Below are 15,183 nucleotides of genomic sequence, written 5' to 3'. Positions count from 1 at the left end.
GAATGCTTGTAGTAACGGTTTCTCTTCCATTGTTGAAAGTATGTATATAACAGGAGCAGTGCTAAATATGGCCATATAGGCTTTCAGCAAAAAATGAAAGCATGTGAATGAAGCTACATCAACACAGATGGCTCAGCCTGTTTGCCCACAGACTTTCAACATCTAATCCACAGAAGTAATTTCTTACTTTGTTTATGAGGATTTTTGGAACCATTAAAACCATAACCTGTGTACTGCCTCACAGCTATTCTGTTTTGCCATTCTACTTTGAAGACTTTATGTTCTCTGTTCCTTGGCCCATTTATCCCTGGCGATGCTGCATCAAAGAGCATGTTGGTGTTGATTTAGCCACTTCTTTTTCAGCAGCTTTCAATTGGAAGGATCTTTTAACACTAAACTTTTCAGCTAAGAAAAATGCCCTTTAAACCATTTAAATCTGAGGTCCATAATTCAGAAGTTAAACATTGTGGAATTATTCACTAAGAGCTGCCAAAACAAAGTCAACATCATGACCTCCATGATGTACATTGATGAATCTGGTCATAGAAGCAGTAGCATAAAAGTGGCAAGCTGTGAAGCAAACTACTTCAAAAAGTAAAAAAGTGCTCTATTTGGGGGTGTTTTTGTGCCCTCCCCTTTCCCTCAGAAATCAAAAATAATAAAAAGGCAAGAGCTGTATAATCCTTTCTTTCTTCTTTTGCATTTCGATTTTGCTGGCAGCTTATTTTTCAGTAGTGACAGTAAAGCCTACATATTACAAATGCCACAGTACAGAGGTGGTGTAGTTAGTAGTATAAACCATGAAAAATCTGGAGGACAAACAGAACACAGGAAATACTTTTCCACAGCTTTAAACTATACCCAGCTTGTTTGAGTTTGGTTTCTACGGCCATTGTGCATTGTGCTTCTGATGTGTTCTTCATGCTGAGATTTCTAAAGGAATCCTAATCTTTTTATCAAACTCTTGGCCACCCTTGACCTCCCATACTCTGCCTGCACTCCTTTCTGCCAAATAGTCCCCTTAGCAAGAAAATCAGCAAGAACAATTCATTTTCTATTTCTTTCCTTTCAATTCCTTTTAATGAAAGCAGCTCAAAGTGAACTGAAAAACTTGAGTACTTGTCAGACTTCTCAGATCACAGCCATTTTTCTCAGTAATGTAAGTGGAAAAGAAGGAATGAAAGGCTGCACTCAGGGCAGGCTCTAGCCTTGGTCTGTTGTCACCTTTCCCTTCTGCTGTATTATAATAAACATGATTTTTTTGAGGACCCAAACATGGTTTCCTAGAGATTCAAGTGTGCATAAGAAGGGAAAAAGACACCTTCTAAGAAGAAATGCAACTTTTCTCATAGTAAAGGGAGTATAACCATGAAAGGATCTACACACTAATAATAAAATGATAAAAATAGAGTATTTCCTCAGCACTCATTAACTGCCATGGCTTCATTGCTTTTAGTAGTCTAAATAGTACCTGCTATCAATCTACTCCAACACATAGTTTACACAGAGAAATGAGAGAAATCTAAAAATTTAATAAAAGTCTGTTAACACTTCAAAGACCGAAAATCAACTCGAAGAAGATGAATTCAGCTGATGTTGCATGTTACCAGGAAAAAAACCCCAAGTTTGAAGCCCTTCCACTAAAGCCAGCTGAAAGATTTTGACCACCTTGAAACAGATAACTTCATACAGTCACATAAGCTTTTGTGTAGTTGGATGTTTTGAATCTTCCATATGTTAACCCATTATACACTAATTAAAGTAGGCAGCTCAAGAATCAATTCAAAAGCATTCTCTGTAGGCTGTCTGCACTGAAAGCTGACTTGACTTAGCAGTGAGGCACTTGATGAGTCACCCCAGAGTGCTGGCCTTCTACTTCTTGAAATGTACTCCATTGCTTTGAACAGTATTGTTAGTAAATGTGGAGAAATATCTCAGCTGGCTAGAAAAGTAGAAGGAGAAATGAAAGTTTACTTTTCCCAACATACCATATTTTTCTGGCCCAGGAATATTTTGAGCTACCTGCACCTGTTATAAGCGAGACACTTCCAACTTTAAAGCTGCTGGAAACTGAAGAGCTGAATAGAAAAAAAACCAAAACAAAACACAAACAACAACAAAGAAACAACCAAAAAAACCCAACAAAAAATAAAAAATAATAAAACCTCTCCATCCCTTAGATAAACAATTCCCCTATGAAATAATACAATCATCTAACAGTTTGGGTTGGAAGGGACCTTCGAGATGTGTCCATTCTTCCAAATACAGACATCATGGAAAACTATGTCAACTTTTGAATGTTTCAGTGGAAGCTGGGAAAATTGCTAATTAATGGACTGAAAGGAAGCCAGAATTCCAGAGCTTTGGTACCTAAGCTTTCAGACTTGCTCACCTCACCCCATGAAGTCACCCAAATCCACTACACTTAAAGCTGGATCTCCCTGAAGTAGCTTCCCCTGGGAAAACCTACTCCCACCTCAAGAAGAAATTAAACAAATACAGGGTTTTTTCAAAGTGTAAGAACAATTTTCTCTGATAATCAAAACTCTACCTAGCTTGATTTCTCACCTCTGGCTAGCTGCATATTCCTAGGGTAAGATAATACAGAATGTGTGCAGAGCACTTCTGATATACCCTTCAACTTGAGCATCCAGAGCTAGAAGATGCACCTAGATCATCATGGTTAATAACCAAATAGAGCAATACCCAGCTCTAAAACATTGCAGTCAGCTGTGAAAAGGAGTATAACATTCTTTAAGCAGTATATAGGCTTTGCAGTGGAGTTAGAACATGTCACTTTTGGACAAGTGTTCTTTAGTTCATACCTGCCTTTTCCATAAGTCAATAACTTTATGCAGAAGTTCATCATCTTCTCCTGGTCCTGGACTGGTGATCAGAAAGTCTATGTCATGTCCAATCTTCTTACCCCTAGAAGGAATAAATAACAAGGACAAAATTGTTAAGTTCCTGTTGAATTTTGCTCTGTTTTCAAAGAGAATATTTTTTCTGCATTATAAAAAAAGTTCGCAGAATAAAGTGATAGCAATGTTGCTTGAAACATAATCAAAGTGGAATCTTCTACGTCTATTATGGGGTCTATTAGTGTTCTTTATAAAATAATAATTACTTTTTGATCTATGTCCTCTGTTTTTCAATTAGATACTACAGATCCATTTGCAGATGTTAAATCTCTCTTTCTTCCCCTTAAGTCCCAGAAAGGAAGATTTCAGTCATCTTTGGATTTTAAGAAAAGCATAATCAAAATACCACATTACACATTATGAATCCAGGGCAGTAATAGCAGATAAACCTGCCAGTCAGACTACCACAGGCTTAAATATTCTTCTATGCTTTTGATGGACACTTTAATGTATAAAACTGTGATTATGAATCATTTTATTTTTTCTTTTAGCAGCAGATATAAATCCTTCGACCATTTTGCATTTCTTCTCTTTTAAATATAACAATTCTTTTTACAGAGATGGAGGTTGATTTTTCTTTTGAGGACAGTTTGTCCTGAATGTGCCTAAAGCCTGTTTATTACAAGCACTAAGGGTTTCACAATTAAATCCATGTGCACAAAATTTAATTGTAAATGTTAATGAAAAATTATGTCATAACCTCTTGTTTTTCCCTGTTTAAGTCTAAGCATTCAGCTTACCTTTCATCTACTTACCAAGGGTGTTAAACCTAAATCTGATTAAGATGTAGCTATCATTGGAAAACAGGCAAAAGCACATTACTGGAATGTTTCCCTTCAGAATCATAAAATGTTTGAGAACACATGAAAATTTATCTCACAGTGCAATTCATCTGAGTACTGCAGAACCAATACAAGGTTTTAATTTTCTTCTAAATACTGCAACAGGAACTGCATACACATTTACTGAGTGCAATCAGTCCAGCCTAAGGAGAAACGAGCAGAGGAGGTATTTCTGCAATGACAATATTTCTGCATTATGGAGTTGATGGAGTAAGCACCCAAGATCTGGAGTAGTGACACTTACGTGTAGCACATCTCTAAATGTTTTTCATGTGTTTATGGGAAAAGTCTGCTCTTGCTGATGTTCACGAGGGTGCGTGATGTTATAGCTCAGGAGGGTTTCTGTCAACACTGTGTCAAGTATACAGAGAATTTGTGAACTGCTATGCAAGCAATGAAAATAAAACTGTGCAACCCAAAAGATCTTTTTTTTTTTGCATTTCATTTAATAATTTATTCCCTTAAAATAATGCCTAAAACTTGGCCTGGTTTCTTAAACTTGGAAATTTGTAGGAGCAGAACTGATAGGCGGACTTGTCAACTGCCATTTGTGTGACAGGAAGTCATCTAACTGATGGATAGTTGAACAGCATTAGCACAAAGTTGTAAGGAGATGAAAGCCTGGGGTTTGCATTTGACAAGCAGTCTAACTCACTGTAATGCAGCTATTGTGCTGTGTCTGCAGCAAAGTCGAAATTGCTTAAACAGGTGGAAATTATTTCAAAAGAGGTTTCAAACAAAGCATCAGTCTAGGCTTAGAAACTGAACAGCAATTCAAACTCAGGAAGTTAGAAAATATTTGGTATTCCGTGTAACACTGAGTTATTTTCTAGGATGCCATTCATTATCTCTAAAATTACAATAATGCAAAGCTCTTACATAGCACTTTTTACTAATATGACTCAAAATATTTTCTCAAAGGGAAGGAATTTACTATTCCTATCTTTGAGATGCAGAGTAGCCTAAGAAAATTTGCTTAAAATTATTTTTAAAAGAAATCAAAGGAAGAAATTGGAAGCTAATGGAATTGGGAGCTAATTCCCAATGCTTCCTCAAGATAAGCATATTTTAAGTTAACCACATCTACAAAACCTGCATCAATCAAGCCAGAAAATCCCAGAAAATCCAAGGTGTTTCACTGGCCATCTATTTCCCAAGACAGAGAGTATTTATTGAAATGTTTTCAGGAGATTTTAGGTGAAATTAGAGAGTGTAAATCTTATATAAAAGCACACAATATTAGTTACTGTCAGAGTTATATTTCAGGTTTTTTTGAACTAATTCACAATGGATTAATTTCTGACTGAAATTGTTAAGCTGTTACTGGAACATTTAGTCTAATTGCCACTAGTAATCTTTACCAATGTATTTCAGCCTAGAACAATGTATTATTTTCCTTAAAATAGAAAAACAACATAGTAAATTAAGAAGATGTATAATATATATTGTTCCCGACTTGTAAATCATGTAAAAAGGTGCAGCAAAGAGTACATGGATTCAGACCATCATTGTATTGAAGCTGAAATGTGACCATTAATTTCATCAGAGTAGGGTTTTTCACATATATATACATGTAGATGTATTTGTACATGCATACATACAAACATACAATCATGGGAACTCATAAAGTTGCATAAAGGGCACATAGGATGGCATAGGGCCAAGGTGCTCCGTACATGGATTTGTAGCTAACTATATACCTAAAGACTAGAAATGACACAGGGCTTGATTATATACAAGGTAAACACCATGGTGCCAGATGTCTGGTTTTCAAACGGGTAATGAAAACCCAGAATTCATCACCTGATGAGGTGCCTCAGAGATGAAACCTCAACCTCTCATTCATTCCTGAAGCTCACCAAGGGGAACACTGCAGGTTGCAGTCTTTTTCAAATCCCATCACATTCAAGAGAGCAGGTTCATTACAAAGGGCTACAGACAGGCTCCAACAGGATCTAGAGACTGAAGGGAGTTAACTAAGCATCATTTACTTAAAAACAAACACCAAATTGATGCTAATATTGCCTGGTTTTGTCTCTCATTTCATAGCCCAGTGATCGGTGCAGTGATTCCTCATCTTTTTATTGCCTTATTTTCCTCAGTTAGGAATACTGGCATTGTTCCTACTTCACAGGAAACATCTTTCAGTCTTCTCTCCTTCTGACTTGTACTGGGGTACAGTTCCAGGACCAGAGCTCAGAATTTGGGTCCATGCCAGTGTTCACAGGTTATTTACTTGTTATTAGCTATTGAATTAAAACCACTAAGCCAGGAAGGAGAACACCATTTGATGTTTACACAGTCAAGTTATTTGTCATTCACTGGCTGTTAAATACAAAACACAGAGCCAGTGCTTGGTACAGGGAGCAGGGTCTTAAGAGTTTTCCTCACTCGAAAGGCATCCGAGTCAGTATGCTACACTGCACTCCCTCTGGATCTACAACTCTCCCGTTTTATGCTGCAGGGTGGCATAAGCCCACCTGAGGTTTTAGCACCCTAATGAATGATGGGAGACGTAGGGATTTTATTCTGGCACACCACAGTTTACATACTCTAATCACAGGGATTTTATATAAAATGTGGATACTTCTTTTAAAATAAAAAGCGGTGTAATGACGTTTTAGTAAAAATAATATACACCCTCTTAATATGTATGAGAATTGCACAGAACTTGTCTATTTTCTATGCCTCCTGTGAGGTGACAGTGATAATCTCTCCAGTTTCTACATTCTACCTGGGCATAAGCAGGATCTGGAAAATTATTTGCTTACACCTGGAATTGCTGAGGCCCTGGTGAACCAGGAGCGTAGATGTACCCCAGGAGCAAAGTAATCATGGACAGGGCTGGAGAGTTCAGGTTTCTGAGCCTTCGAGCAGGAAAATACTCAAGTTCTGGATTTCCTCTTCAGATACACTTACATCTTTTTCTTCTCTTTTAATTTAAACATAAACCCTTGCTGGGCTGGAGCTATAAGAAAACCAGAACCTTAAAGAATGGAAATTGTACCTTACCTTTTGTTCTAATAATTTATTCAAGCCAGACTATAAAAGACAATGCACTATTAATTGTGTTCAATTCTTGGCTGACTAAACTTGTATAAAGCTGGTAAATGTTTCTTAGCAGTCAATTAACTACCTTTAAGGTTGTTGGAATTATCTTTCTTGCTGTTATTAGATTCCAAGTCATCAAATATAACTATCACTATGACTAAAACTTAAGATATGAATGTATGGCAGAGGATAATCATACTATCTTAATCTACAATGGCAACACCTGCGTGATTAGACATTTTGTTTGTATGTGTGCAGAATATTTTGAGATACTAGAAGAGTACATAACGACTAAGCCACATCAATGACAATTCTGATAAAATTATTTAGCTGAGGAAAGACAGACTGACATTTCCCTACTACTCATAAAACTTCACTATCAGAGGAGCTTAAACCAATTTTTTGCAGCCATGAGTTATGTGTCAAAACCCTGAAAACCACTTAGCAACCTTTGCACTTACACAGAGTTCAAGAGGATACAGAAGATGAAACTGTATTTCCAAATGTGTGTTTGCATCTGGTAAAACTGTAAGCTTTTCTTAACCTTGCAAGCCCTTGAAGTGTGTGAAATACAAAGTGAAAATTAACAGCTTATGTTTTAAGAGTGTTGGGATTTCAGGAGTTTTCCTTTTGGTTTTTTTCTCTTAAGGAATTTTTCCTCATACGTGTTGCTAGGAGACAATAACACGTGTATACTTAAGACAGACAAAAGACCTGGCCACAGCTCAGGGGAGGGGTCCAGCTGGCTACTCTCTCTTACCTGGGGTTTTCTCATGAAGGGGAGAGATGCCACAAGATTTGGACTGGGAAAAAGGGGTTGGGTGCAGCCCCTAGCCCTCTTGTTCTCTTGGCGTTCAGAGGGGAGAGAGGCTATGGTTGCTGCGGGAAGAATTCATCACCACTGCGGGGTTCTACCTTCTGCTGCCTTCCTTCTACCGTGAGTGCAGCTTGCACACTGGAGCGGCTGTTACACTGGGACCCTATTTAACACCCTACCTCACTAAAAGAGAAACTTTTTTTTCACCATCTGCTCGGGTGTCTCAGGGAAAACCCCGGGATCCTGAGCCCGCTTTTCGCTACCCTGCTGGGAGCCAGGCCTTCGCTGCCCCGCCCCCGCCATTTTTTTGGCACTGCTCCGAGCCTTCACTACACTGCAGCTCCACACGCCCTGCCTGCCAAGACATCCCAGGGTTCCCACTGCAGCTCCGGAGTTTGATACACCTTGTCTGCCACCCGGGAATTGTGCTCGTCCCTGCTGCTCCAGCCTGCTGTTCCCGAGTGTCCTGGTGAGGCATGAGGATCAGCTGCCCAAGGGGTTTGTGAAGCCTTTCATCCATCCCTTCCCGGGATCCTGGGCCGCCAGTGCCGCGTGCTCCCCGAGCTCGCTCCGGAGCGCCCCCTGCAGCCGCGGGGGAACCATCGCACCTGCCCTGCTCACCGGGAGCCGCCAGCGCCCCTGCCGGCTGCGAGCGGAACTGCACCCGAGGGGAAAGGGCCTGCCAGCCGAGAAGGGATGGACTGGGTTCCTGGTCCTCTTTGCTGCTACTGACATAGTTATTGTTGTTTGCTTGCCTTGTTACACATATATTAGTGTATTATTTAATAATACACATGTATTAGTGTATTATTCCTATTTCTCCTATCATTGCCTGAAAGCCCCTTAATTTCAAAATTACAGTAATTCAGAGTGAAGGGGGGTTCCATTCCGAGGGAGGCTCCTGCCTTCCTTAGCAGACACTTGTCTTTCAAACCAATACAAAGAGTAACTGCATCTCCTGCTCAGGCATATTTCTAGAAAATATAATCATCAAAGTAAAGTCACAGAGAGTATAATATCTTCAGATCATCTGTCATAAAAATGATTTATCATTACCTTTTCTATTGACATTGTATTGTGCCCACATTATTACCCACTTCTCAGTATTGCTAAAACATGCTGGGCTTTGCCTGTTAACAAGGAAAGGTGTTTCTTCTTTGAAATTTTGCAGTCTAAGTCCTAGATTTGTTCACCACCATCTTCCCTACCAGCTTCTTTCAACTGGGAGGATTAGTCTCCAAGAGCGACTCCTTTCTGCAGCTGTGGGCAGCTCTATCCAGGTCTGCCACTATTCCCAGTACATACACTCAGCTAAGTTTGCTGTACTATCATTTTTTTTCACTATCATCCTCTATGTCCAGATTTCTTTCAGGTCTACATAATTTTGCCCTACAATTTGATTCCTCCCTTTTTGCACAACATGGATAATTTATTCTTAATATTTTATGCTCTACTGAAGTTACATTGTCAGTTTTGTCTGCTGCTTAGCATTTAGAGACCATAGGAATGATAAGGAAGAATGCACAGATCTAGGTACTTTTTTGTTTTTCTGGCATTCTTTCCTCGATTTTACAGGCTCTGTATTAGACCTTTTTTGCCTTCATGGGTACACCTCACCTTTCTCATCTACAGCTCTTTAAAGTGTACCTGGTAGTTTTTAAGTTCCTAGAATTACATTCGGATAGGCATAAAAGATTTTTCTTATTTGACAATCCAACTGTTATCCTGCTGTGGAATAAACCAGAAGAAATAGGATAAATTCCAGGATAAAATTCTTCTGTGAAGGTTTTCAAACCATTGAGGTGATTAACACAAGGGCCTTCCTGCAGTACTAGATGATCAGAAAAATAACTTCTGACTTTAAAACCTTAAACACTGTGCTAGATTCGTCTGTGGTTTACTTAGGCTATTTGGTAATGGGTTCCTGTGACGTTTTGCTTCACAGACTGTATTTTCCTGGCTTCAGAGATTCTCACTTCATTCAGAGTGAGATTATATACTTTTTACAAATCCTTCTCAAGCAAAACTCTTACTTTACTTCTGTGTGAAAACAGTTCTCCAGTTAACTGATTTACCTCAGGTCTGTCCTTGTCAGTGAAATAACAAGCAATTTGCCTGACTTCGGATTAAAAATGGAAAGGCAACTAGGAATTTTGGACTAGGAATCCAGTTTAGTACCATGTTTTTCAGAGGAGTCCAAAATACTGTTTCTTCACAGATACCATATTGTTCAATTGATTCTCAAAACCGTCTTAGGAATGGCATTTCTACACTCTTTTTGTGAAAGATGGTAGTTAATATTCAGAAGAAAAAGATTTTCAATAGCTGCTCTGAAAGACCATCAGAGATAGCTGTGGCCCACTGGTTCTGCAGTCTCAGAATCTGGACTGGAGACAAGCTGGACAAGTGGTATTTCTATCTCTCAAAAAACACAGATGAAAAATTTCCAAATAATATTTTTTGCAGTTTGTTGTTGTTGTTGTTTTGGAGTTTTTTGGTTTGGGGATTTTTTTTGTTGTAAGTCACAGCATAGCCATGACTACATTTACCAAGCAAATACTATTGGTGCCTTAAGAGGCCTCCTCAAAAGAGAGACTAGACAGGACTAAGGGAATAAAAGTAGGTATTTATTTGAAAGGCCTTCAAAGGTACCCCCTGGGGAGCCAGAGGCTATTGCCAAGATGGACGACAGGTCACAAGTTCTTCACACTTTTATAGGTTTGGTTCATTTGCATATCAGGGTTAATTCTCCAATTAAAGCTTCAGTTTAATGACATAATTCCTCTCAGCTTGCCCCCCTTAGAGGCAAAGTTAAAAACTAAGGCATCACTATCTATTCCTTAATCAGAGAAGATTCTTGTTGGCCTGATAGCATTAAAAGTGTTGAATGAAGTCCCATGTGTGTTAAATCCTTCAGCGTTTAAACAAGCATCTGAACTTTACACATGAGAACACTGCCACAGATACTCAGAATCATTACTCATTTGCATGAAGTCAAGCATATATATTTACTGGTAGACTGACAACTAACAGGTGCTTATTTCCAATGTCTGATCAACTATAATAAATACTAAAGAAGCATAAATTTTTGTGGGGTTCCTGGAATTCAGAAAATTAATTTCATGTAATTAATTACATTATAAATCTTCAAATCATACACTCATTTGACGGCACAAAATATAGCACAGTGAAGTGGGTGCAAATAGTGGTGAACAGAAACAGATTTGGCATAGTCATTTCAACCTTCTTTCTATGTGACTGAACTTTTTATTCCTGTCAAAATTGTGGAAAAATAATTATTGCAGAGGAAGACACAAACTCTCAAACACTGGGTGTTTGCTAATTTTCCAGTTAATCTATTTGGTGAAACCAGATTGTATTTACTAACACAGTTTATTTATGGTAATATTCAGATGCTAATCAACATTTTACCTATGACATTTGCAGCCTACACACTGAATAAGAAAAACCCCATAACTCTGAAATATGTTATGGAGAGTGTTATCAGGAAAGACATTGAAAAAATCAGTCCATCAGGAATTGCTATGCAGCCAATATTCACCATAAAACTGGAAAGATTTTTTTTACTTCTCTTGTTCCTGAGCATTTTATTGTACAGTTGTATTTTGATACAGAAAGCTAGGAAAATCAGTAAAAGTAATCTCAGATCTACACGGAGTGGGCCTTAGACAGCATGTGGAGAGTCTGCACAGAATATCAGAGGATGTAACTCTCCCTTCCTTCCAGAGAGCTCAGATTAAAAGCAATCCATCTGAAATTCATTTGTATAACAAGTTGGATCCTAGCTAAGATGCTGGAAGCTGATACAAAAAAAAAGACAAGCCTTTTATTTATTGAAAGAGATATGGAGATTCATTATATGTTAAATTAAGCGCCATCTTCTCTGCATTCTTCTTTTGGGAAATGCAGGGAGGACAGCTTCTAGACAGACATCGCCAAGCGATTTGAAAATATGTGAGGCCATTTAAAGATTTTCTTGAATATAGATGAGTAATATGCATAAACATATGAGAAGAACAAACGCAATTGCTGAAGTGATGATTGTGTGGCAATGGAAAAGGAATTAAATGTTGCAGAAGGTTACACATAGCTGAAGAAATGAAAATACAATGATATAACGCAATGATCTTTTGTTTGAGCAGCAAACAATAAGTAGCAGAATCACTTTTTTTAGAAAAAGCAAACAAATAATCTGTAAGAACCATAAAATGCACGTTCCTGAGGGGAAACCCTAGTAGCCTTGGTGTACATGCACAGTAAAACATGTAATTACAGCTCTAATGGAACATGCACACATATGTACACATAGTGCAAACATTTATTTCTGTCTGTTCTGATATCAATGCCATATTTTTAGTCTAGGGAGGTGTCCTCTGTGCTGGGTCTCATTTAACTCCCATGGCAACAGCAATGTAGAACTATTTTTTGACATCAGTTGAGTTTGACCAAACAGAAGTGGCACAGGAGTTCTGTCTAATAACTGCAGTCCTGATTAAGTTGCTTCTACAACCTATCTCCAACCAACATGTGGCTTTCAGGAAAAGGAACATACATTTTTATTCCAAATCCCAGGTAGTCTGCATGCCTGTGGATTTGCTTATTAAGCAGTCTTTGCTGAGACATCAAACAGGGGATAGACAATTTCTTACAGCCAAATATTAAAACAATTCTGAGTTACTGTCAAACTATGAAGAACTACATATTTTCTTTGCATAAAGGCCCTTATGAATAGAAAAAAACTTCTTTAAGCTTGAAGTACTGGAGTGTGACAGTCCTACAAATATTACATAGGAAGTAAAATCCTGGCTGTTTGACAGAAGAAGAATTCTATCAATTGTAAAATAGTTACAGAATAATTCTTGGCTCTGATACTACAGATTTTCAAAACCTTGTTACACAATGTCCCATCTTCAGATATAAATTATTAGAGTTTCAATAAAATATAAAAGTAGTAGTCTACAAATTAGACCAATAAGTAAAATTCTCTGAATATTTTGCCTAAAGAGAATTTACTGAATTCAGAATTTAATCAGAAGTTTATTATTCCAGCACATTTTTTACCCCAAACTTTTTTCAGGTCTGATATCTGAACCCAGAGTAAGTGGCTTTATTGACTCAGAAGGACATTAACCTTTGCTAGTTATACAATTAGTACACTGACAGGAAATGAGCAGAATCAGATCTGTGCAAGGGTTTCTGAAACACTGATTTCGTGCTGAAGGATTTTGTTAAACGGAAGAAATTACTATGTTTGCAACATGGTTGTTTCATTTGCAGCAGGAACTGGGTAATAGTTAAAAGAAGTTAGAAAGTTATTTTGTGACAGAAAGTGTCTTCCAAATTACAATAGAACGCTGTAACATTTATTTGAAGTAAAATGAAACTCTCTGTTCTGACAAATAGAGATTCTGACAAATTCTGACTGTAGAGAGTAGTAGCAGCATAATACTGTAGCAGCCCATTGCTAGCATTAATGACCAGCTAAGCCCTGTACACCACACATAAGCTGTTCTTCAAATCACTTCCAGCTTTAGCTCAGGAGTTTTCCTTAATATTCAGGTCAGCTCCACATTTTCAAAACAACATTTAGATTCAACAGTGTCAATGCCATGGTGGTTCACATACATATCGAGTAGGTAGCAAGAAAATAAATGCTCACTGAAGTGCAAAAGCAACTCAACCAAAGTTAACAATCCAAAAACACTGACACAGAGAAAGCAGAGACAGCAGAATAAAAAATGTAAGTGTTGGCAAGCCTGACTTGCATTGTGCAGTGACCACTTTGTCAGTCGAGGGAGAGGGGATGAGGGAACATTCAGTCAGAATAAACCAGGGGCTCCCAAACCTGCCAAACTCTACCATCAGCTTCGTTTGTTCTCTAGGTGCTTGATCTCCACCTTAAAGACAACGAAGACATAAGATCAATGAGGATGCCAGAAGCAAGATGCCATTTTATAGTTCACCAAATTAGACAGAAGGCTCATCTATACAATTTATCACATAAAGCCATATTATGCTTCCCTAAGTTTGGAGTTTTAAGAGTCATAGATCACTCTGATTCCAGAATTAAAACTCAGAAACACCTTCCATTGCAGGACAGGGTAGTAAATAGGAAGACAGAGCTGTAGAGATTACCAGGTTACTTTATGCAAAAATTAATTACAAGTACTAGATGACAATTTTGAGCACAGTTATTAAAAAATAATAACCAAGAAGATTCCTCCCCATCTTAACATTGCAAGTATCTATGGCAATTGTCATTTGTTATACCCCTGATTCAGTGAAGGCCAACACAGTCAGTACCTGCTTTTCAAAAATAAAGTAACACACCTGAAGCAATGAGGAAAATAATAAACCAAGATCCAATCAGGGCTCTGTAGAAGACAGATACGGCTTCTTCAGATAATTTCTGCTCTCCTGGTTGTTATTTGAATTAGATCCTAATTGCCTTTGAAGGCAGTTTGACACTAGTGGTTCCCAGTCAGTGTCAAAATTAATTCTCTCTTCTTTCTAATGCTACATAGGTGGTAAGGTACAATAAAACACCTGTGGAGATGAAAAGTGCCAGCGTAGGAAGACACCTATCCTAACATTTTGTAGGTGGACTCCTGAGTTCAAGGCCCAGCCTTTCAGTCAACCTACTGCATTTAGCTTGCACCAGCTGATAAAAATTTTGAGTTGAATATTTCCGGAATTCTAAAGCCAGACTGAGACTTTTTATTCAATATCAAAGGAAATTCTGGAATTCCTGCCCCTTGAGGACTAATTCTTCCCTGATTGTACATTAGAGTGCTCTTCTGGGGTATAATTAATATCTGTGAGATGGTTTAATAGGATGCTGACTGATGTCTGAAATAGCAATAATCTAATTAAATCAACTGAAATAAATTCTGCCACTAGCAAAGACAATTAAAAATAAAACTGAAATAATGATATATTTAACTGAAAAGATACCATATGGTTATGAGATCTACCCCGGTTCATTTTGAGGGAATTTGTGGGTAAAAAAACTGCTGTCATAGCTTTGTCTGCAGAATTACTTTCCCACTAATTTAAGAATAAAATTATTTAGGTTACATTGTCTCTGAAATATAAACATCGTGAAAACTGAGAACTGTTCCCCTGGCCAGCTATAAATCAGGCTTCTTGAATTGCCAAAGGTAGCATATAGCAGCTTCTTCACCCAGCCAAGTAATTCAACATAAACCCAGCTGACCTATTTAAGTATTTGGCAAAGATTCACAGGTATCTTCTCTGGAAAAAGTGCTTGAGGGTGGACGCTTCATTAAAATGCTATTTTTCTTGCCCAGTGTAACAGTAATTCTAATTCACTGGAGGCAGAACCCATTTTCCATGGCTCTGGAACATATTTATTTTATTTTTGAAGTTAATCCAACTCTACAGCTAAGCAGCATTGGGAAAAAGCTCTTCCCTTTAAGGAGCAGAAACCTTACAAGACAGCATAAGGGAATACAGCTTTAATATAGGATACACAAAACAAGCATTTTTGGTTTCTCATTTATTCAGCAGG

The 15,183-nt window shown here is 38.0% G+C and overlaps 1 protein-coding gene across 10 annotated transcripts in view; it reads right to left on the bottom strand.

Annotated features, from left to right (window-relative positions):
* The window catches only part of DNTT (DNA nucleotidylexotransferase), a 162,450-nt gene that overhangs the window by 29,809 nt on the left and 117,458 nt on the right, over window positions 1–15,183 (bottom strand). For all 10 annotated transcript variants that reach the window (XM_017726074.1, XM_017726071.1, XM_017726075.1 and 7 more), the window contains one exon: window positions 2,826–2,928. In XM_017726074.1, coding sequence (XP_017581563.1) covers window positions 2,826–2,928 — 103 coding nt within the window. The remainder of the gene's footprint in view (window positions 1–2,825; window positions 2,929–15,183) is intronic.

The sequence above is a fragment of the Corvus brachyrhynchos genome, unplaced genomic scaffold (genome assembly GCF_000691975.1).
Source record: "Corvus brachyrhynchos isolate BGI_N302 unplaced genomic scaffold, ASM69197v1 scaffold61, whole genome shotgun sequence".
NCBI lineage: Eukaryota > Metazoa > Chordata > Aves > Passeriformes > Corvidae > Corvus > Corvus brachyrhynchos.
The sequence above is the reverse complement of the archived record's forward strand: the minus strand, read 5'-3'. Positions and strand labels throughout refer to the sequence as shown.